The following is a 25,020-nucleotide window of genomic DNA, read 5'->3' on the forward strand; positions in this document are numbered from 1 at the left end:
AGTTTTTTGTGTGCGTGTGTGTGTGTGTGTGTGTGTGTGTGTGTGTGTGTGACAGAGACAGAGAAAGCGAGGCAGGGGAGCAGGAGGGTGGTGCAGGTTGCAGCTGGGGGATATTAGCATAAAGTAATGTGAGCCAGCAGACTGCTGAGCTGCTGTACGCCCGGTTCAACCCTCTTAGGAAAAAACAGGAAACTACTGACACCTGCTTTATTCACTGACCACAGAAAAAAAAGAGGGAAGATAATTAAAAGACAGTAAAAACTATATTATTTGCTGATGTTGCACTGATTAAAAACAATTACAAAACTAGAAGAGTGCACTCAGTAGACAACCGAGCGTCCTCCTTGGTTCCAGTAAACGGGAGGATAAACTTCTTAATTTAAACACTGTTATTTATTTATAACATTTTGTTGTAAGCCAGCACACAAAATAAAAACCCCTCCCTACTTCCCTTTCCCCTACCAAACAAAGACGAGTTGAATCTCACTCAGTTGTCCCTCCCTGTTCCCTTTACAGTCAAGATGGTTGCGAAGATAACAAAAAAACGGGGGATTTAATCATCTCGTATCGTGCTTAACTTTAGTGGATCATAACATATCGGGTATGGGATCAATTTGCAGACGCGGCAGTTCGAGATGAGACCAGACTTTTCTATAGATGTCAGTTTTTGAGCCATGACAAAGGCCGACATGTGGCCTGCGATAGACTTATTTTTAGCGTAGCTGATTGCCAGAAATGCCTTTTTTTCTGCAGTTGTTGATCACTTGCAGCCCCTACCAGCGAGTCAAGAAGAGTGAGGAGTCAGCAGTCAATGGAGATATAAAACACTTTATAAAAGAGGATTTGTGAATCGCTATAAACATGAGAGGTCGTTGAACATGCAGTCATAAACGTGCATGAAAAATATTAGGCTGATGGGTCAAGTAGTATGCGAGATTAGCTAAAGACAGATACACAACCAAGCACATGACCTCCTCCAGCTTTACGCCTGGTGGAGATAATAACACTGTTTTGACATGAGATTGTGAACAGCGTGCACTATATTATAATCCTCATGTAATTATTGACCTCAGTTTACAAGGAGTCATTGCACTTTGTTGTTTTGTTTTAACAGCAAATGCAATATATGTGTGTGTGCAGACAGCCATCAATCACCAAGACTCTGGGAAAACCACTGCCAATAAAACTTCACAAAGAGAAAGAAAAATGTTTTTCCAAAGATTTTTTTTTTTTGTTTTGTTTGTTTTTCCGAAATCTTCCCCGAGCTCTCGCCACCATCCACAATTAGTTTTAATGCTTTGCAGCTGCGTCAAGCTCATCTCTTTCCTTTGTGCCTTGTATGGTGGGGACAATACTGTCCATCAAAGATCCAGTGGTTTTTTTTACAGAACATAAAAGTTTTTTGAGTATATTTAAGTTAGCCGCTTTTCCAGTGTGAACAAAATACATACAGAACCTGACAGAAGTTTAAATTCTGTTAAATGTCAGTTAAAGCGAGATTTTGCAAGTTTACTTTCATTCCATATTGAAATGATTGTAAACCAGTGGTTGTCCTGAGATGCTTTATGATGACTAAAGCGGATGACTAAGATATCAAGAGACACACGGTGGCTTTTGCATTCCCCTCTCTTTTTTTTTGTTATTGCCACGGGCAGGTTCAGGAGGCTTTTATGTGGAAGCGCAGCCCTAACCGGCGGAGGATGATAGAGAAAGAGCGCTCCTGTACTTCTAAGGTGGTTTGCAAACGCCAAACAACATGAAGGACAAAAAAAAAAAAAAGTCTGCACTTACTTGTGGCCTCAGTGCACGTAAGGCTTTCATTCAATTCACAATAAAAAGCAATTTCGAGAGGAAAGAATCTCTTGTGGCCCTGACAAAGCTCTATTTTGATTGAGGCCTTGAGTGCAGGCTTGGTACGGACGTGCGACACGGAAATATGATGGACAGCGCGGAACATCAGCTGCAATGCGAACGCTGCATTTTAGTGAAAATTAAAAGAAAAAAAAAGAGAAATCCAGTGATGTATTTTCGCTACATAGAAGTGTTTCAGGCTGGAAAAAGGCTCAGTGGATCTGTGTGTGTGTGTGTGTGTGTGTGTGTGTGTGTGTGTGGAGGTTTGGGGTTGTTGGGGGGGATTTCTAAACGGAGCACAGGGAGCGATCTGGGCACGCGGAGGAGCGAGAGAGGGAAATAGGATGGAAAAATGCAATCATGCATCCCGGGCCTCTCCAGCTCCTCGTCGTGTGTCCCCCCCCCCACCTCCCTTCCTCCCTCCCTCCCTCCCTCCCTCCTCCTTCTCCACGAGCCATTAGTCACTATCCAGCTCCTGTTAATGTAATTAGATAAAGGATATATGGAGTCTCGGAGCTCGGCGGAGACATTTGTCTGCATAATTGCGTCCATGGTGTGGCAGAGGGTAAGAACCCCTGGATTTCCACAAAACACCTCTGGCTCAATAATTCAGAAGAAGTAGAGGGAAGACTCTGGGACGCAAAAGCAAAAGAGGGACAGAGGGAGACACTTGAGAGTTGAGTGAAAAATGAGAGACAGAGAAGCCAGATTGAGACGAAAAAAGAAAAAATCCTTCCTGAAATAATCCATTTTCTTCTTCTTCTTTTTTTTAATCTCTTGAACAAAAAAAAATCACTTTTTCAACCTCAGTCAGAAGAGGGATTTAGAGTCCCACATCCCCTCTGCTACACCCTCCTCCAGCTTCACACAACAACAAAAAAATGATACTTTCAGATGTGTTGTCACACGGTTGAAATGCTGCTTCCCCCCCCCAACATACACATAAACACACGCACACACACACCATGGCAACTTACTAATAAACTGTCAAATGTCACAATCCATCTCAACCACTCAGAGTAAATATGTACAGATGGGGGGGGTGGGGGGGTGCAGGTCCCCTGATTCCAACCTTCTGGAGATGTATCGGAAATGTGAAACAAGCTCAATTCTGGCATGTAATTAGTGGTAGTCGCAGCTTGTCGGCTAGTGACCTACATATGGAGCACGGTCGTATACGCTCCGGATTGCACCGCACGCAGTCAGGGATCTACATTCCCGTGCACTTGACGGGCATGGACACACACGGTGACGGTCCCGAGAGCAAAACTGAAGCTGCGGATGACATGCAGAACAGTCAAAAAAACCCCCAAAGATATTCAATTTACAAAGTAGAAAAGCAGCAAATCCTCACATTTTAGAAGCTCAATCCTGTAAATGTTTGTTATTTTTGCTAAAACACTTACTAGAATTGTTGCAGATTGAGCACAACGTACATAAACACAGCAAATTTCTGTGCCTACTGTCTATATATCATAATGTGACAGAATGACAGATGACACATGCAACAAAAAGGTTTATATACTGCGTGCACTCACCAAATAAAAACTTGCATGTACTTCACTTGCTTCCTGATGAAATTTAACCCCCCCCCTTTACAATCGTAACCCCCCCCTGCCCTGCACCTCTAACCTAGGGCAATTCCTGTCTCCTGTCTGGGGGTGCAAGCGATGTTAGTTGGTTGTGGATTTGGGCGGACTGGAGGGCAGGATGTTAGCCTGATTATCACCCAGTCAGACCTACTTCCAGCTCCAGACAGCCTGCCTCCTGCCCCAGATACCTCCTCGAAGGATGGAGAGCTGGAAGGGATGGAGGGACCGGAGGGCAACATGCACTATGGACCGAGACTCACCGCCAGCAGCTCCAGCAGGGGAACGTTTCGGATCCTCCCGTAGACCGACACGGTGGCGTGGTCCCCGAACTGGCTCATCCTGCGTTCCGGTTCCCCCCTTCTTATCGCTCTCTCTCTCTCTCTGTTTCACGTCTGCTCTTCTTCCGCTTCGTTCCCCACTTCTGCCCTAGCTGCCTTGCTGGGTCTCAGCTGCTGCCTGCCACTGTGTGTATGCGTGTGTTTGCATTCTGCGGTGTGTGTGTGTGTGTGTGTGTGTGTGTTGGAACGATGATGCAGCAGGCAGTCGTGCAGCCTTGGCAGCGAAGTGCCTCGTCTGAATTCTCGTCTCTCCTCGGCAAGGCCACATCAGCTCTTGTCAATATTTAACCAGCAAGTCAAGTCGGATAAAATCACCTGGGCAAGACCAACTGTGGTTTGCTGCCCAGAAAGTGTGTTTGTGTGTGTTTTTATGTGTGTGAACCAGTGAATGGCTGGTATTTGTGCATGTCTGTGTGTGTGTGTTAAGACATAAAACATTAACACATGTCTAACTGACTCCTGGTTGGCTGTTTCTTCTCTCTCTGCGACTCTAGCTTCAGTCCAAAACTCACACTCGGTCATGATGTGGCTTCTGAACACTGGCCACTTCACTATTACCACCACTGGTGCCACTAGGGGACACCTAAGACAATGTAAAGAGGGAGCTTGGCAAGAAAAAGAGAGAGAAAGTGTGCGTGCGTTCATGCAGCGGACTGGCAGAGCGAGAGGAGTATCAAACAGCCAATGAAAGGACTCCTTGACATTCGCCTCAGGAGTGTTTTCTCCTGTCTCATCCACAGCGCAGCGCCTCAGTTCGACATCAAACACGCTGTGTGACTCGCAAGCTCTGGCAGGAAAACAGGGGATCTTAATCCAACCACTTTGTACTAGTCTATACACTTTACACCGGGAAGACACAAGAGTTGATTTGACGGTGGCACGTAGCAGTTTCACATGATGAGCAAGCAAACAGGACAAAACTTTCACAAAATCTCCAGATGATGATACGTGATGATCAAAAGCACTGTAACAGCTACAAAATTGACCTTGTGGTGAGATTGTTTTCAAGAATGAAGTTCAAGAATGAACTTTGAACCTCAGATTGCAGGTTCCATTTCATTCACAGCACTCTGGTTAAGTGGGCTGTACAATAGATAATGACAGTTCTCTCTTTTCAGACTGGAAGATGTGGAAGCTGTTGTGGAAATATTGTCACGTTTCTCCCGAAACCGTCTACCAAAATTGGTTTTTTGAAGTTTATGAGGTTAGAAAAGTCTGTGCAGCTGCAAAATCACACTTGGTTTTTGCTCCAAAATGCCATGCTGTCATATATATTAAAGCACTCCATCATCTTAAAGTTTGCTGATTGGTCTGGTTCATATCTGACTGGATGAACTGATGTTTCCAAAACTGTACTCTTGTACAAAAAGCTGAACTTGCAAGTCTGGTTGTACCTACCTGTGACCAATACCAAAAATCTCTCTGCTAAGATGATCTCCAAACATGTTTTTCTCTACTTTAACATAGCAGCACACCTTGTCTATGAATATTGTGACACGATTTGAGCTCCACTGACCCATATAAGCTGCGTTTCCTCCCGGAGAGGATTGAGCTCGTGACCTGTAGCTATCATTGTGATTGATGGGAGTTGAGTGGCAGGTGGTGCTCCTGCTCAAACGGAGATTACAAACTCATCAGTCCGCAGCCGCCTGGGCAAGCCTCTCTGAGGAATTTATGACATCAGCGACAGTAGCTTCACATTCAGGTTGTGTAAAGCACACTCAGGTGTTTGCAGGTGTAAAAATCAACACCTTGCGTCGCTTTACTGGAAGTGACTAATTGTTTTCTATCATAGAAGGTTCCACCTAATCTTGAGACCTTTAGATTCTAAAGTCGACAAATGACTTTACTGAATAGTTGGATTGAAACTAACGCCACCAGTCATCTGTGCATCAAACCAGTGTAAACCATTATACAACGTAAGTCAGGCAGTTCATGGACAAACATAATGAACATGCTATTACTGAAATGAGCAACCATGTCTATATAATAAAGATTGAGATTTTACTAATGCATCCTTTAGCAATTTAGAGACGCTTCATTTGTCAGTGAGAAGGCGTCATGACACTAATAACCATATAATGATTTTGGTCTGGGATGGCCAGAAAATTGAATCTGGGTAAGAGTGACTGACTATTTTGGTAATACATCCTTCGCCAATAAGTTCATTTGTCAAAGCTTCAATGAGATTAATGGTAAAATAATATAAAAACCCTAATAAATTAAGAGCAATTATTGTGCTTTGGAACGGCCGTAAGACTACACTGAGGCAGCAATTACAAAATAATTTACATCATTTATCAAGTTAGAAACTATTTGCAAATTACAAGGCACTGAAATTCCACAGTAGTTGCGTCAAGGTATGTAAGAATGTGCAAAAATAAAACCATTCCTAACCCCCAACCTTTTTAGTTTTAACCTCTAACCCTTTTAAAAACAAAGAGGTCACCAGGTGCGAGGAAGCATCACTCCTCTCTGTGAACACCTGGGAACTTACCTTGCGAGCCCGACCAGTATAGCCTCGACTGAGTGAGACATCTGTCCTGGAAGGCATCTATTTTGCCCCCATAACGAGTCTCACAGTGTCCTCGGGCAGCGCTCGCACACAGACGCAAGCTAATTTGCATGAAGAAATGCTCCCACGTCTCAACGCATGTAGGCACACGTCCACCGATTCATGCAAATGTTGGTACACAAACACACTCGGTCGTCATCAATCAACCCGATACAAAACAAACAAGTGAGGGCTTGAGCACTTACATGGAGCCATGTATCAAATGTTAGTTTTAAAGTGGTTCTGTATGTATTTACTCAGTGGTCGGAGCTAATGCGGAAACATGTAAATATTTCCCCTCGGAGTGGGCAGGAAGTGATTCCAGACTCATTATGGCAATTCCCAGACCATCAACTAACACAGTGTCCTACACAACTACTAAAGCTGGAGACAGACCTTAAGATTATTAAAGCCTAAAAAGCCTTGACAACCAACACATACGGACTATTTTCATCAAAATTTAAATGCTGCAATTTCCGCAGAAAAGGCGAAGAAACTGCTAAAGCAAATTGCGCTAAAGCCCTACGTAGAACTGAGAAGAAATATGGAGTAGGAGTCATGTGATCAGCTTTAAATAGCCCAACAATAAAATGTGTGTCCCCTCTTTGGGAGACCTCTAAAGAATTTATAGAAAGACACCTAGATCACTAATCCAAACAACGAGCCTGGTTCCCCCCACATTTTTAATTCTGCACCAAGCATGAAAGAGCTCTCTCAGATCCCGGCTGAGGGTTTGGCTTGGAGCCTGATGAGGAGGATGTGATCACAGGGTGGCCTCTGTGCCGAAGAATAGACAGGACACGCTTACCACCGCGCCACCGCACCCACCTTCTGCCTCTCACACCCACGCCCCGGTCTGCCAGGGAGGCCATAGAGGGGAGGCTTTCCCCACCCCAGCTGCAAGGTGAGGAGGTGCCCTTCCTTTTGCTGACAGATGCAGCCCCTCCTCAGCCTCCTCTTTCTGTCTTTCTCCCACCGTACACTGGGGTCTTAATCTGCGTGTCCAATCCTGTTAGCTACCCTCTGCCAGTTCTGCCTTGTTCAAACCCCGAACCTGCGGTGCCAGCGTTGGACCCGAAGATGCTGCCTCATCTGCATATGATAAACAAACATCCCAAGAGATGGAGTTTCCATGCCAGGTGGACGAGGTTAACACCCTGGGATAAGCTCTACTGTCTACTGTGTGAATCATGTTTCGAGTTTCTGTGCTGAGATAGGTTTCAATTTCAACACAGGCTACCCAAAATATACTCTGTTGTCAGTTAATTACCAAAAAATAAATCATCCTTTTGTTGCATAAATGTTTATTATTGAATAAATATAGATGTTAATTTGTTAATCTGGAGTTAAAGGTTCATTCTTGACCTTGGAAACAGTTGTCATGGCGTTTCCTGAGCATTTTAAGGGAATCTCATCCATCTTTGCTTATTAAAATAATATTAAATAAACTTAATTTGGTAAATCTTATGAAAAAAAAACAACATGACTTTATGCATCTACTGCGGCTATCCATGCAGAGTGTTCAGTGCTACCAAAAACATTGGTTTCTCACTATGTCTACAAAGCAATGTGACATAAAAGAAATAACGACATGTGCCCAACCAAATGTATGATTGCTTCTCCATGTGAAATAGTTAACGTTGGTAAAAAAACCCTCTTAAACAGCTCTTAAACAGCATGTTAGTGAGCCCAAAAGTTATATGCTTGTGCCTACCCAGAGTTTTCTTTTTGTGGTATTAAAAAGAAAAAATCAAGCTTTCACATAACTTCCTAAATATTGGATATTTACCCTCAAAGCCAGTGGCATTTCTTAGTAGATTTCTTGTCTTGTATGTCAACGTTAACCCATTCCAATGATTCAAAAGCTGCTGTTGTGACTGCATTGTTTTTCTCCACCAGTTTCTCATTGTGGATAATCCATCGTGATTGGTTAATTGTCCTCACCTGTGTGGGAAAACCACTTGACTCTTTATTTTGCATCACTGGTGTGTTGTTCTGGTTTCTCAGAGGGCAGCCTGAGGCAGAAAGCTTAAAGTTAAGTGTAATGCAAAAGCACCATAGGCGTGGAGTCTTCTCTACTTGTGAGATATGCACAAACTTTAATTTCAAGATATTTGACACCTAAACTACACATGAATATAATTGCAACTTTTAGGGATGTTTGTCTAAGGGGAGACTGAGGAAATTAAAAGGAAATGCATAACAACTTGAGGGCAAGTGTAAACATCTGATCTGATCACACTTTTTAGTGTGATGTGATTAAATTTTAAGTATAAAAGTAGCATAATCAAAGCCTTATTCCTAGTAAAATAGAAAATCGTCATGTTTTCAGCATCGTTCTCCTTCTAATCGAGCCGAACAACAACTGTTTTACTCCTTGGCTGTGTGACTCTTATCTTGATAAACTTCCTCACACAGAAAGGTTCAGAGTGTTTGATCCAGTGGAGTGATAACACTGGCGGATAGAGAGACGATTGTCTTCTCCTTGTCCCTACAGACCTGAGTCCTCTCAAAAAGGCCTTTGTGTCCCTGGTGCTGGGCTCTTTGAGGGGAAACCACACGGTGAATAGAGATTGGCGCGAGCGCTTATGTTCAGGGAACAACGCATGTGACTCCGAACGCACGCGGCCCCCGTATCAACCTTGATCTCCATCATGATTGGAAGAAGAGAGTTTGTAATTGGCCCCTCAACTCAAAGGGCACAAAGGGCGGTCTCATTGGACGAGGGAAAATGGACGTCCAATTATAAGAGCTGGCACAGTGCCCTGAGCAAGAGGGGACACACACAGAGCACAAACTCAGTGTCCTTCTCACTAGAAAGTAAAGGGCCTCCTCAATCAGTTTGGAACTGACCCAAAGACTTTTATTTTCCAACTGATTATTAAAGCGTATCCGAGCGACGGGCGATAAACCCTTAGTCACTAAAAATAACAGTGTTTACAGCCTACGTTCAGCAGGCAAATGTGATGTTTTTTATGCCTGACCAAGGATCATTACTGAGGCATGTAACATACACACAACTTGTGACATGGGTCAGAGATTTCAGCGCACATTAGCGCACATCAGTATGTCAGAGGCAGGCAGACGAGATGGTTCACATGCCATGCTGAGACTAAGCAGGTCAGCCAGAATGCTTGGCTCAATATAACCCAAAGCAAAATGTGGTAATCTTTTGCTTTAATCACCTGAAATAAATATCCACTCAAATCCTTGCCAGTAAACAAACGTTCTGACATCATGTAACAAACATTCATATTGCGCAAATGAAGTCTTGTGTCTTTACTACACGTGATGCCGACATCCATAAAATATGATATAATTGCCCTAATAAAAACACAGACTAAGTATTAACTGGGGGCTGCCAAATCTTGTTTCTTGGAGGTTGGAAAAACAGACGAGTGGCTCATATCAAAACAGTCTCGACCATTATTAAACCAGTTTTACAAGCGGATGGAGGCCGCTTAGTCTTATCCACAGCGTGTGGTTAGATATGGGGGAAGCCTCTGGGTTTCAGACTGGAGTCTAGGGAAAAGCCAATGTTGTAATTGCTCCTAGTTTGCTCATGAGAGAGGAGGAGACGGTTCCCATGATACAAGAGGAAGAAAATGCCACCTCCTCTGCCTCTCAAAGTCAACGAGTGTCCCAGAGTTTGCCGGGTTCCCACACCCTGCAGCCCCGTGGCTACCCACGCGGTGCTTCCAGGTATGTGTGGTATGTCACCTGCACGCCGAGGGAGCTGTCACAGACCCGGCCGGAGGCTGGTACTCCCCTGCTGAGAAACTTGATTTAAAACACTCAAGATGAAGTGTGAGAGACTGAGTGCTCTGAGAGAGGAGAGGAGGCGGCTGCTCCGAGAAGAGTCTAAATCTTTTTATGTAACTGGCTCCCACCCAAATTGTCCAATCAGCCTCGGCCTCAGAACCGCACTTTACGCCAGTTACTCAAGAATCAGGCTGACACACTGAGCGAGCGCTGAGTGAGCGCTCGTCCCCTGAGCTTGGCATCCTGCGCTCACATGGCGTGAGAACGGGGCCCACGCTGAGGACGGCATTGTCGGTGGATTTCTACTGTATAATTACACTCAATTAGTTTGAGCTGCTCAGTAATAATATCAAACCTCTCCATTTGTCTGCCTGACGATTGTGGGAGCCAATCAGATTAGACTGAGCATTTCTTCCCATCCCAGCTACAGAACGTGCTCCCCTGCTTAGTTTTATGCCTCCATTCTGCATTGTAACAACCAGCTGTAATGGGCTGTTGGGGGGAGACGATGGAGGAAATCCAATCTTGCCAAGTGGACTCCATGCTGGCTTACCATCTAATTCATTTGCACTTAAATTTAGCATAAACTAAACTAATTTGTCTGTTTTGGGGGGTTTGTTTCTTGTTTCTGGGACAAGTTTACAGTTTAACTTTTGCCAGTGGCGAATGGGCCAATGAAACAAGTTGCAGTCTGATATAACAACATGGCAACGAATCAGCACGTAAAATACTTTATACAAGGAGGAGGCTTGACAAAAGCCAGGGGGATTTAGCAAAACCCAAATACTTTGGAGATAAACAGGAAAGCACTACCACATGCTGTTTATTCAACACAACTCACAACTATGCAGCAAGCGTTTAATCAGTAATGTGGAGAACTTGATTATTAACCCTCCCCTGCAGAGTGTTTTCAATTTGGCCTTTTGTTGTCAATTATCGCTGAGCATGATTGCACTGCTGCACACATTATAAATGTTGGCAGGGAAAAGGGTGTGGAAGAGAAAACAAGGACATGCTCGCAACAATTAAGGCATCCTTGGGTTGATGAATATTTCTTCACGGTTTGATGAAATGCATTAGACACCACGTCTATGGATCTCTTTTGTTCAAATTGGAAGTGAGACGCAGACATTTAGCGATCGGTGGAGACACAGATCAAAACAAAGCTAAGAAGACTGAGATAAGGGGAAGTGCACTTTTGGCAGTGATGAGCTTACAGTATGCTCTGTCCTTTCCAGTCCTTTCATTAAGGTTGAAGGTAGAAGCCGATGCAGATGTGATTACACGCCAATCAGAAAGTTGCAACAAGTCTTTTTCAGAGAACCAAATAAGGAAGGCTTACATCGCCTAAATTCTAACTTTCAAAGACCAGGAATCCGACAGTCACACCCGCTTTCAACAGCAATTAGCCATCAAACGCCAATCACCTCTGTGTTGACAGTAATGGAGGCGGTGTGCGGGCATCAAAGAGATGAGAGAAAGTTGGATTCAGACTTGGATCGAGTTCAAACGACAAGCCGGCCGGGGACGGATATGCATCAATTGATGGGACTCCACCTATATGTCCACTCAACCTTTTGGATTCTCACGGGATGCAGCTCACAACAGGAAATGCAAGTTTCTCTCTGTTGAGTTCTTGTACCAAACAGGACTTCCACTGTGTATTTCTCCCCCTGACTGTGACGACCTCCCACCCACCACTATTGGCAGATTACCCTCCACTGCCCTCAGCTGACAAATCAGCAGGTTATTTCCAACACAGTTTCATTTCTCATTCTTTTACCTCCATAGATGGATTAAACCCCTGTGATAGCCTCTACTGTATATGATAGACCCCTGACAGAGCTTCCTCGGTGACCTAGTTAAAGCCTACTGTCAGCCGCTAGCAGCTCACAGACGGTCCGCGGCCATCGGGCTCACCGTGCGCGTCCCTGCATGACGAAGAGAAGCTCATCTACAGGCGGGCATCAAATGATAAAAATAAATAGAGGCACAGAATCAGCCCAGCAACACAGCTGTTATGTAATGCAAATGGTGCCCCAGTTACTCGCTCGCACTCTGTCTGCCCGCGTATCCCTGAGCTACATAACCTGATCCAGATTAGATGGTCCGACCAAACCTATTTAATGTGACAGGAGAGGAGCGCTGTAATGAAACACATCAATAAAATGCTGATAATGCTGACTCAGGGTCCACTCCATTCACTTGGGAAAAAAAAAAGTGCGAGGCCACACATAAACGCACTCTAGATAAATCAAACACGCACAAAGACATTAGGTCAATTACTTATTTGAATTGAGCCTGAAGCTTTGAGCAGCTTTGAAGCAAACACACCCAGGAAAATTCCCTTAAACCTAGCCTGCATACATTGAGGAAACATATGCTGGCTCAATGCATTATACATGTGTGAGGTGGTGGTCCAGACTGACATTCAAGCCCTATGTTCACTAAATTACCCATACACGATTGATAGAGGCTTTGTATGAAGCTAGGCCATGTAATCCATCCAAAGAAGAGCAGACATAAATATTTTACCTGGTCCTCAGCTGACATATGGTATTTTGTCTCGAGCTTCGTGTGCTAGTGTCAACTGAAAATCTGTCAGGGGCGTCCCCTGTGGAAAATCTCTCTTGTTCATCATCTTAACAGGCCATGAGACACATGGAATGCTTAAAATGTGCGAAAGCAACCAAAACAAGGCTGACCATTTTCTGGATGAAACGCAAGCGTAATCGTCCACGGAAAATGGAGACAACCTTGTGACAAAACTGAGTGAGGAGCAATTTGTCAAAATACTGGATCACACAGGGGTCATCTGTCCAGGTCATACACCATGTTACATGAAGCGCAAGTCCATTAATTCAGAGGCACCGGCCCAAAGTGGTTCACAGGTGACACAGAGGGAAAACCAGAACATGAAAGCTCATGCCTGTCGTCTGACGGAATGTCAGAAACCGCCTCTTGTGTTTTCTCAGATGCCTGAAAAAATAAATGTATCTGAGGCTCATATCCTCCCAGGAAAAGTGGTGTTTACAGGACTTAGTAGGTTTATCTGTGCCAGGGCCAGCAGGGCCACGAGGGCCTGAGACATCACGTCCCCCATCAGCGCTGGAAGGATAAAGACACAGGTTTGAGTTTTTAGAGAAACTTAAACTCAGTGGCCTCAAACTAAGTGACTCGTGGCTGTACAAAGGCCGATTTGACAAGTTTGTTTCACTGTGTTATCGAGCCAGAGCTTCGAAAATGATTAAACACAGCATGTAGAGTAGCTAGTGTGTGTAATCTGTACTGTATATTACTCTGTTACTGTTTGATTTACCCTTTAAATTGCTGTAAATTGAAGTATCCATTATGATTTTGACGACAGAATAAATGCTTTTTCCGGTTAAATAAAATAATTTAAAATCAAGTATTATTGACAGACAATATGTCTTGTGTAATGTGCAGAAAATTAACCACTTGTGGGTGTCATATTTCCTGCCTTTACTAGCAAAGAAAAATGTGTAAATGTTCATATTTGCAACAGACTTCTTCAACTTCAACAAATTTGCTACACCATTCATGGCTGCTCATGCCATGGAATCAAATCTGCACACTGCCACCGGATCTATGCTGGACCTTTCCCAAAATGCTCCGGGCTTCCACATGTCCCACTATTAAAACAACCCAGCACCCTTATGCTACTGCTGCTCCGAGTGAGAATAAATCATTAGGAGAGCAAAGAGTGAGGGGAAGAAAGAAGGGGAAAAAAGATAAAGGAAGGCAGACTTGAGTGATGATGCAGAATGTGAGAGAAAGTGAGAGCCGAATGAGTGCAAAATAAAAGGCAAGAGAGGAGGCGAAAAGAAGGGAAAAGTGGAAAAAAGAGGGTAAAAATGCATGCATGGATAGCTGAGTGGACAAATGTGAGCATGCTGAATCATAAACCCATATCACAAATATGACCTAGTTACATTCTCACAGTAAATCAGGCCGCCTTGTATCCACTGAAAGCAATTACAGCTACAGTAAATCTCATATCCAGCAATAACTGTTAATGACAGTAGTAATGTTGGAAAAACAAAGTTCAGGAAGCCTTTATGAATTACACAGACATCAAATAACAAACCAGCGCCGACCACATCGCTGTGTAATCGTCCACTGACAGGAAGTTACACATTTACAAGGCTGTACCGCTGTGAATAAATTATAAATGAGGGAGACTCCTCTTGTCTCGCGGAGAGGATTCAAGTGTGTCATTCAAGTGTGTGCTCCTTCTAGATTCACTCTCATGTCTCAGTTTGAACAGAGAATAATTGACAGGCTTGGGGTCTTTTGTGCACCAAATTAAAAGGAAAAATGCACTTTCAAGATTTTTCATACAGCTGAAACTATTATTGATGTTCTGCGGATTATAGAAGCTAATATGTGATGAGCTGTACGAGTCTATGTTACCTTAATTCATGTCTTAGTCAGTGATGTCCTACATTTCCCAGAAGGCCTTTTGTGAGATCCAGTGAGAGGCAAAAAATGTGTTGGTATCACTGAGGGAAAAACACTTTGCGAATATTATGTAATGTAACGTCACCGATTTAATGTTCACAAGGAAGAGCGACACATAAAAATCAAGGGAAAACAATGTAAATGTTGTGCAGAACCACGAAAGGCAGCTCACAAGAAGCATTCTGGCACGTCAGCAGTCATAAAAGTCAGGGTCACGTCATTAAAGTATGTTTCGGCTTCATTTAAGTGTGATAGGCAGACATAAAAACATAAAAATGCCCCGGAAACGCAGCTTATAATTGCTTATAATATTGCTTAATTGTTTTATTGTTTCAGTATTTGTACTTCAAACCTCTCACACAGACGATGCAGTCTCTTAAAAGCTGCCATTTAATCTACAATAAACTTGTCCTCGATGACTTCAGAATTTCCTACTTTATATCAAAATCTATTTTAAGGCTCTTGATTTATTATTTCCTGTGCGATGACCGAACCGTATGCACCAGTGTGGGGGGTTAAGCTTCTTTTACTCCCTTGCAGACACAACACAGCAGCCAGTGTATGGCTGCACTTGACATTCCAAAGAGGCACTTGTAAGCAGATTCACCGTCAGTTAACCCTCGGCCAAAAACAAGTTTCCACTCCTGTGATTCGCGAGAACGTCCCGGCATAGAGATAAGTCTGTCAATCACCGGCAGCCACAGCGTGTTTCACAAACACAGTCGTGGGAGGCTGTTTTTCCTCTCCGCTGCTTGACACTTGGATGGGTGTGCGTTTGTGTGTGTGTGTGTGTGTGTTCGCATTTTTTTGATGGGTAGAGTGAAAAAGTCTTCCATCTACACTGTGTTCATAAGAGGCTTTATATTGGCTCCTCTAAACACTCGACATACTGTAAGTGGATCTTTCCTAGGAAAGATTTGTCTGGACACAGGAAGTGAAGCATTTTTCATTCCTAGCAGATGGAATAAACAAAAAAAAAAAAAAAATAAGAGTGGAAAGTCGGCCAGCGTCATGTATGAAGAGACAAAAGAGCGCCACCTGCAGAACCTCGAGCATAAAAATACTGCCTCACTAACAGCTGCTGCTTTGTGGGAAGTGCAGTCCAAACAAACAAAAGCAATGACAGCATAGTCCACAGACAACACAATATAAAAGAAAACACAAACCTCATGGATTACCAATGCCTTTTGGTGAGTTGAGAGAAACATTAGATACAGTTGTAGACATTGGAAAAAGTATAAAAAAGTATATAAAACTCTACAAACACCCAACCATTTTTAGTTACAAGTAGCCTAAATAATTGATTTCCAAAAACATTTCCTGCTTGGGGATAAAGTGCATGTTTCAGCAATACATCATCAAGCCAAAAAAAAAAAAAAAAGACATTCCACAATGTCTGTTTCCTGACTAAGTGACCAATTCAACAGACTGATAGTGTTGTGGATTGACTCACCGGTAGGCTGCTGTCGAGAGACAACCTCTTTAACTGGTCTCTCTTCAACTCTCTCCTCTCCAGGTGTCTGTTCATGGTCCCTCTGCCCTGCAGCGGTCCACACACCTGGGAAGCCCTGGAGGGAGGGGAAAAGGGGAGGAGTGGAGGACAGAGGGAGAGGGAGAAAGTCAACAAGGAGTACCTTACGTCCGGAAGGTCACGTTTCCGCTGTTATAAGGGCTTTCACCTTTTACATGAGATCAGAGTCCAAGTCTAGACCAGCAGAGGCAGCTGTGTCATACATATTCAGCATATTCACCGGAGCAGCCGTTTCCCTCCCATTTCTGGTCCGTCCTCTTCGTTCTATACATTCCTTCAACGTTCTTTCTCTTCCATTTCTTTCAGTTTCTATTTCACTGCCTTCACTTTAAATTCAAGCCAGTAAGGAAGTAGAAGTGTGAACCTCTCCTCGGGCCTGACAAGACTCTAGAAACATAAAGCTCCAGCTAGATCTTGCTGCTTGCCCTCGGCGTCACCCAGGCATCCCGCCCTCCGACCCAACCCAAAAACCCAAGCTTCAGCCCTTTGTTTTTCTAGGCTTCTCCAAACAGAGCTGGGAACCAGTCCGACCTGGCCTGACTGAGGCCACAGCAGAAGATAAACACTTCACTTCACGCATACTACTCCTTTACAAAGAGCTTGGGCTCCGGGCTCACTGTGGTTGTGCACATAGTAATCACACACTTCCTCATTGGTGAAGACAGGGTCAAAGGTCAGATGATGGACGCCTCGGGGTCAGAGACCCCTGTCTGTGCAACACAACTCGTATTACCATGTGCATGTATGGATGGATGAATCCTGGAAGTGTTTTTATGTAACCACAATAGAACTAACACCTACAAACGCACGTAAGAGTACACTAGTATAGATCAGGCACATTGAAGCAAGAATTATTGTTTTATTTCAAACACAACACAAAAACTGTTCATAATCATACAAAGATATAAACAGGTATTGATTATTAAAGTCTTAATAGCAATATTCTCGAGTGTGACCTCCCTATATTGAAAGGATATGTTAAATAAAATGGATGGGCCACTTGGCTTGTGGTAGGTGTGGGTCAGCCAGTGTTATGTGTGATGTTGTGGATGTCTAGAAGATCCACCGCCATCATCGAGACCACTCTCTTTGAGAAACTGTCAAGAATTCCTAGTATAGCTGTTCAAGAGAGCACCCATCAAACTCTTCATCTCCATTTGGCTGGGGCTCCCCTGCTAAAGGCTGCCTAAAGAATGTGTCCATCGCAGTGTTTCATCGACCAGGACAGTACTGGACTTCAAAGTCAAATGGAGCTAGCTGGGCTACCCAGTGTTGTTCAATAGCTCCTAGCTTTGCTGAGTTCAAGTGACACAGAGGGTTGTTATCTGTTACTACAGTGAACTTGGACCCCAACAGATAACCTCTAAATTTCTCCAATACAGCCCATTTGAGAGCAAGGAGCTCATGCTTTTTCAGTTTCTGTCATTTTTCTCTGCACTTCTGAACCTCCTACTGGAATATACCATCACAGGTTTTTTCCCTTCCTGCAACTGGTATGGGATTTGTAACGCCTCTAGTCCTAACCAATGATAGTAACAGGGACACTAATATCTACCTAGGTCCGGGGAGTGGTATGCCTTGAATAATTCACAAGAGGAGTTGGTGTTGAGTTGGAAAGTTGGCAGTTTTATTGCCCTACAGCAATAACACAACATATACAGCACTGATTTTTGTATATAACATTTTCTGAGTTTCTGAGTTGAAACCTTCAACTAATGCTCCCTTAAATGAAGTAGTTTGAGATCCAAAGAGTTCAGTTCCTGCCCTTGTGTGTGTTGAATGTACTACTACTACGACCCGGGTAGAGCTAATGGTGAGTACGTGTTCTTATCTTTTGTCTGAATGGACGAATCAGGCTTGTCAGACGCTGTCTGTGGACAGATTCTATGGTAGGCCACACCGCTTCCCCGACCATCCACAGTCTCACTGGGCTGGGCTCACCATCACGAAATCCTCCAGATTCTATCTGGTAGTTCAAAAAAACCAACCTATACAAATAGTGTAGAGTAATAAGTAATTGCTTTCTGTTTCTAACATTGGACCTCATTAACATCTTCATTAAGAACATCTTATAATTTATAACCAACAACTGAGGATATACTTGATTACAATGAGATGAATTGCCATATATCACAACAACAATTAAAATGAATAAATAAATTAAAATTATATCCTTTTTTGACCATTTTTTAAACTGTAACAATCCTTTTTAAGCCTCATTTTAGTATGTTCCACCTTAAACATGAATATGAATTGAATTATCACTACTATCTTACTTAACAAGTATATTTTAAATAAATGATTGAACCAAAATAAGTTCAATCACAATGTACTACACACCAATGTACAATAGTGCTACAAACCATTAAAGTGTGTTAATCCCACAAAAACGGAATGGTTTTAATAATCACAAAATAAGTGCAATGCACCTTTAATGCTTCTCCATGCTATCAACTGTCAACTAACCAAAGCTAGCAATTAGCTTAGCGATTAGCGTTAGCTTAGCTATTAGCATTAGCGATCGTTTTAGGACATTAATACAATGATACAATATGCACCAAATTACGCTAGAAACATTAGACAACATTCTCATGGGTTTTATGAAAAGTATCTGAACTTAAACAGCAAGTATGGTGTAATATCTTCTCACAGTGGCTAGTGATTACCTTAGCGTTTAGCATTAGCTGGCTACTAGCAAAGACATTTGTGCTTCAACTCACTGGAGTCGGCCTCCCTCATGTTCACAGCTGGGATTCTGATAAACATAACAGCTTATTAGCATTGCTATATCGAAATAATCATAATCTTGGGACTATTTTGTGGCGTTTCATACCAACAAATGCTTAGTTGATTCGCAGCATGTTTACGGGAAGATACCTCCAGCAGAAATGAAATGATGACTGCATGTAGCGCTCTCCACCGCTGCACAGACAGTGTATTGCACTTCCCTTTAGGAATGCATAGAACTGCACTTCTGACATATTGAGTTTTAGTAGTCCTATATTTCATATGGGTTACAGATTGCACCTAGCCCTAAACTGCTGGCATCTGTCTCTACAGAAAATGAATGAGAGAAATTCAGCTAACCAAGTAGAGGAGCACTGGTAAGTGTCTCTTTCAGTTGTTTAAAGCACTCTTGACATGTTTGTGTCCATAGACTGTTCAACAGGCTGATTTCCTTGATGCACACATTGACTACATCATTTAAGGGACCTTCCAACTGGGAAAATCCCTGCAGAAACCTCCTGTAATGGCTCCAAAATCCTAAAAAAATGACCTCAAGTATTGTGGGAACTGGCCACTGTTTCACTGCAGCTACCTTGTCTGGATCTGTGTCTATGCCCTCAGCTGAGATCTGGTGACCAACAAAGCACACGCGGGGCTGGAGGAAATGACATTTTTCCACCTTGACCTTTGACCCCGTCTCCCTAAATCTCCACAACACTTTCTGAAGCCGTACCAGGTGGTCCTCAAAAGTCGGTGAGTAGACTAAAATGTCATCTAAGTACACAAGTATGATCTGAAACACTGAAGCTGAAATTATACCTTCTTAGTATATTGTTAAAGGCAAACCATGAAAATATAACACCCTGCGTTACCTTCCTGTGGATGTTGAAGAGCATTTGTGTTGTTCCTTGCCAAATCTCATGTTAATGCCCAAGTCTTCTGAGATGACCATTGCGATGACCCAACAGTTAATCTAATACTGTATAAAATGGACATTTATCTGGCTCACTGCCATTATGGGTTATTTTTTTGTTCTGTTTTGTGACTTGTGTCTTGTTTTAAACTTCTCTAACAACACCATATCTGCGTAATTGTCTTCCTGATTGTCTTCCTCCTCCTGCATTCATCAAGAAGACTTTTTCAAAACGTCTCAATTACAGTGATTTTGCCCAACCACATAATTGAGGATGCCATACTCCTCCACTGATTTAACATTAAACTCTGTCATAATCGTGCCAGTAATCTTGGCTTTTTGTGTTATTGTTGCTGCTGCTCCTGCTACAATCCACATGTTTATTGTTGTAATTCTGTGTCTGCAGAAGATTTCCACCATACACATCCGGATGCTACAGATGCTTCTCCACGCACATGTGTACATGTAAAAAGCCATTTAGAGACCTGGTTACGTGTATACATAGCCAAGAAAGCTGGGGATTGCAGGTTTCTCTAATCCCCTACCCCAATTACAGAAACCAAGATTCTTGTTTATATGGCATTTACGAAATCTGATAACTCCAAAAAGCTGATTGTGACTTGGTTGGAAATGCTGGATGTTGGAATTAACTTTAAAAATGGCAGGGTACATGCTATAAAAAGTGGAGAAAGCTTTCATTATTTTGAATCAACTCCATGTACAGATAAGATTATCATTCGTAAGGTCAGAAACACACATTTACTGCTGTCAAATCAAGAACCGCAGGCCTGCTACTGTAAGCGCCATGATTGGCTAGGTTCAGAATTGAATAAGGCTGAATTGTATTTATCCCATTTTTTCAGATCGGTTATGTTTACTTGCCTCACAAAGCTACTTATGCAACCACACTTCCCAAAAACAGAGCCCCAAAGCCCCTTTTGGCTATATCTGTTACACCCTGTCTGAAGCTTCAACAGCGTGACTGCACTTGTCAAACATCCCCACACATCAACATGACATGTTCCATCCACTGCCAATCTGTTAAGTCCAAACCTATTGACATGAAGCCGCAAACAGCAGATTGCATGCAGGATCAGCCAGCAAGTTTTCCATCCAGAACTGATGTTATATTTCTAAACATGACACACACTCTCTCTGCCCCATTTCTGAATACCCTTGGGCTATCTGGTGTATATGGAAGTTGCCTAATCAGTGAACAGGATGTGAAATGCACTGTCTTTAATGACACAGAAACATCAGACTTCTGCTTGTCTCTCTCTCTCTGACTTTCTAATGACTAATTGTGCAAGTGTGTTGAATCAGATGAAATACTGGAGTCTATGTTTAGATTGCATTTCAGTTTGGTCCCTTTCCGCTGAAGATTAGGAGAGGAAGTAAAGCCCACAGCTTCCCTTGGATGCAGAGATAGGGGGGGGGGGCTTGTAGGAAATTGAGAGTAAATGATTAAAATGGATTATAGCATTGTGCCTGATTGCCCAGACCCGACGTAGAAAACAGCAACACCATATTCCTTAGGGGCATAGAAAGTGCAATGGATGAGGTAGGTGGTGGATCAGAAGTGATAAAGATTAAGCAAACACATTAAAAGCAAGGTATCAAGGACAGTCAGATAAGGGTAGCCAATAAAACACAAGAAAAATCCTACCTTTGACAGTTAAACCAAGTAATGTAGATAATACTGGCAATAGTTGTCAGTAAAAATACTGATTTCATAAAAAATACTTTAACTACATACACATGTTTTCAACTGAAAACATGATTTTTGGAAAATCTACTCTGTGTTATATCATTCAACACCCAGTCAGCCAGCCAGAGACAACTCGTCTCTCATCAGTGCAATGCGTTCAGCTGAGGAAGAGCGTTACACAAATGGCTATAATCCATTCAAATGTCTTATAGCACTGGTGTAATTTAAAGCAAAAATCAATACAATTCCCTGTTTTTTTTTTGTAAGTTAGGCAGAAAACATCCAGTATTAGCTCACATAAAGAAAAACAGTCACACGTCTAATGCATAATATTAAAGAAGGACTGAGACTGAGCCTTATACTGAATGATAATAAGTTCTTCATATCTTTAGTAAAACTTGTACTTGTACTTGTACTGCGAACAACATGATTAATAAGGCACTAATAATTTTTAATAGCTTATTAATAAAATAGATAACACAGTAAGTTCAGTTCATGTTGTAGACATTTATTGCTAGGCTATCCAATATGTTTCATATGGTAATCAATTAATCGTACATTAAGTAATCACCGGGCAGGACCAGGGTTCGTGGAAGCATGGAAGTCTGACAGGTCAGCTGTCGAAAGCTGTCTCTATTAAGTACAGCCGTGGATAGTTTTCCTCAGCCCACAAACTTGTTGACTGTTGACACATTGTTCATATTTCTTGGTTGCTTGGTTTTAAAGGAAATGAAACACTTAATGGTTGTTGGCCATGATATTCCAAATATGCAGGGACAATGAGTATTGGTTTTGTGTCCAACTAATAGAGATTAAAGTAATGCCATATTCCTCAAAAGACATGTCATCTAGATACATTCGATCAATAGGCACAGAAAATGCCTCTTTTCCTACATTTATGACGATCCGACAGCCGTTCTGCAACTGCAACCCATTCAGTACTGTCCTCCCTCCCTCCTGATTCACTGTGATTTACACCTAAAGCAATTACTGATATGTTAAACCTCTCTGGTGTTGACCTACTCAGAATGACACGCGTCGACGCCTATAGCCCACACGGCCCCCAGCCGGCCATCCAGGCAGTCGGCAAGCCAGCCAGTGGGGTGGAAAGGATATAATCAAAGGAGGCCAGGAGGACGCTGACATCTGGGAGTCTTTGTGCTGTAGGCCTAATTAGATGCCAGGGTGAAGGGAGGAGGCGCAGCAGGATAGTTTGTGTGTCTGTGTGTGTGTACAACCCGGATGGTGGGGTGGGGGGGGGGGGTTGTTTGAGGTGGGAAGGGGGGACTCTTTTTTAACATCTGCTCCAGGAACAAGGGAGGACCCAGCTGAGGTCACAGAGCCCCAGACAGCTCCAAACTACAACAGGGATAATGTGAGGGGATAACAGCTTAATGATAACACTTAAATCCATTGAGAGATCGCTGTACTGAAAACAGACTGTGAGCCTCATGGATAAATGGTGATAATAAGCCCAGATTGTCCATGAATATGGATTGTCATGGCTCAGATTTGATACTGTTCCTTTGTAAGCGGAGAAGAATTAGGCAGCTGTGCACTTATTTCAATCACCGGCCCTTTACTGGCACTCTTATCTTAGTTTTTTCTAAGGCTAAAGCCAGAATAATCCGACACATACAGTAAAGGTCCGCTAAAGAAACACTGTTGCTCCACCCTCCGGCTTTTGACTTGGAAGTGTTACGGAGACTGCTCTCTGCCCCAAGTGACAATACTGCCCTTTGTACCCAATACAGTCAGCCATTCACCCACGCATATTCTCATTTAACACTAAGCAAAGAGTCACCACAAGTAAGAAATCTTTGTCACTGGTAAGTTCAAACAGAGATATCAAGTGGTTGAAGTGTGTGGCTCGAACTTTGGCCTTTTTCTAAAGAACAAAACCTTTCATTGACGAATAGCTGCAGTGGAATTTGCAATAAAAGTATTTCCTTTCTGTACATCTGAATAGCTTACATTTTCTCTTTGTTGTGAATTGATTTAGTCATGGGTTATACATTAAACTACACAATAAATGACTGAAGAAATATATTTAGGCATTTATATTTATATATAAATGCCCATCTGGGGGGAAAGAATGAGGGAAGGAGTGCCAAAGACTTGAGAGAAGGGGATTCCAGACGTGCATTTTGCATGAGTTTTCAATTAGCGCTCACATCTATTACAAACCTTTTGAAAACATAGAGGTCTGGGAAAGAAAAAAAGCCTCTTGGCCAAATAGTGACTCGGACCTCTGTGATCAACACCATGCCGCCCCAAAAAAGAGCAATGCCAGGAAGTGCCAGGGCCTGAAAATGGATGGTTGGGGGATTGGACATTGATTGGTGCACCTCCCCTTGCCCCAGGAACCAATTCATTTTGTCTCTATGCCCTGCGCCTGCCTTGAATGAAGGAGAGACTGAAACGGGGTCAGCACAGAAGCACCCCCACGGTACAGAGCCCAGTTCTCTCTTTATTTTTCTTCTGAATGATTCATCCAGATTGCAATGTTCGGGGAGAAGAATGAATGACCGGGAAGATTATACGTTTGAGTCTCTCTTTTTAATTCGCCTGCTACACGGGGGGAAGTGGGAGGGGACATTGTGGGGGTGCTATTACTTTCCATTCATTGAGGAGAAAATTGAAGCATGCAAGTGTCTGATGTGGGGTTTAATGTGTGAAGAGAGAGAGGTCCATCTGTATTCTAACAGCACAGATGGTCGATGCTGATCGGATGTTTTGAGTCCCTCTGCTGGCCAGCCTGTCTGATCCTGCCTCTGCATGTGTCCCGGTACAGTTGGCACGACCAACTGTAGCCTGGCAGGGCCTAACATGGAATTACTGTGTCTGAGCGCCTCAAACAATAAGCCATATTTTACACCGGTTTTGTTTTTATACTGTCAGCAAAACCAGTCATTAAACTGAATGTTAGGTCTGAATGCTCACAGTATGTGCTCATGGTTCTGTCATAGTGTATCAGTGTTTATACCGTGCTGGTGATCATAATAAGTTAACTGTAGTTAGTTTTAAGTATTTATCACAAGGGTGTGAAAATGAGAGGCTTACTGTCAAGGCTGGTAGGTCAGTCTAACAGTGGCTTTCAAATGAATGTTGATGCTGCAACTAAGACATCCATATCAACACTAACTGTGATTATATTCTTAGTGGAGAAGTTTTAGATTTTAGTCACATTAATCAAGACCTGTCAGAATGCGTCCACATAATAATAGCCTTTTCATAATCGTGCTGTACAAGCTTGTGTCTTTCAGGCATCTAGCTGAAAAAGAATAAGCATGGAAGTATGGACTATGGCTTAATTGCACATTATTGTACCCGCAGTGTTTGCAAAACTAGGTAAAAATAGAAGCTTTGTCTACATAACTAGGCATCCATACACATGGTTATTTGCTTATGTCTTCAGTTTCCAATGTCCTTGTGATTATAAAAACACAAGGACAGCCTATACAGTCCTGAATAAACAACCAATGAGAACAAGCACAGCTGTCAAGAGTTGAGTGGAAGAGTGTAGCTCTCCAACTAATGATTATTTTCATTATTGATTATC

The 25,020-nt window shown here is 42.8% G+C and overlaps 1 protein-coding gene and 1 long non-coding RNA gene across 8 annotated transcripts in view; one reads left to right on the forward strand and one right to left on the reverse strand.

The window, feature by feature from the left end:
• The window catches only part of LOC137177195 (nck-associated protein 5-like), a 136,457-nt gene that overhangs the window by 108,862 nt on the left and 2,575 nt on the right, over positions 1 to 25,020 (reverse strand). The window contains exons 1-3 of one of the 7 annotated variants that reach the window (XM_067583354.1): positions 18,944 to 19,033; positions 18,831 to 18,865; positions 16,033 to 16,147 (exon numbers count right to left, since the gene is read on the reverse strand). In XM_067583354.1, the coding sequence (XP_067439455.1) occupies positions 16,033 to 16,107 (75 nt within the window). In that variant the 5' untranslated portion in view covers positions 16,108 to 16,147; positions 18,831 to 18,865; positions 18,944 to 19,033. Of the gene's footprint in view, positions 1 to 16,032; positions 16,148 to 16,258; positions 17,810 to 18,776; positions 18,909 to 18,943; positions 19,120 to 25,020 lie in introns of those variants that run through there. The other 6 variants (XM_067583350.1, XM_067583359.1, XM_067583352.1 and 3 more) reach the window with 6 other exon arrangements.
• Positions 19,124 to 20,117, forward strand: LOC137177200 (uncharacterized). Its single transcript, XR_010926006.1, has 3 exons — positions 19,124 to 19,214; positions 19,459 to 19,590; positions 19,678 to 20,117. It is a non-coding gene; the product is annotated as an uncharacterized lncRNA (long non-coding RNA).

This window comes from Thunnus thynnus, chromosome 24 (assembly GCF_963924715.1).
Source record: "Thunnus thynnus chromosome 24, fThuThy2.1, whole genome shotgun sequence".
Taxonomy (NCBI): Eukaryota; Metazoa; Chordata; class Actinopteri; order Scombriformes; family Scombridae; genus Thunnus; species Thunnus thynnus.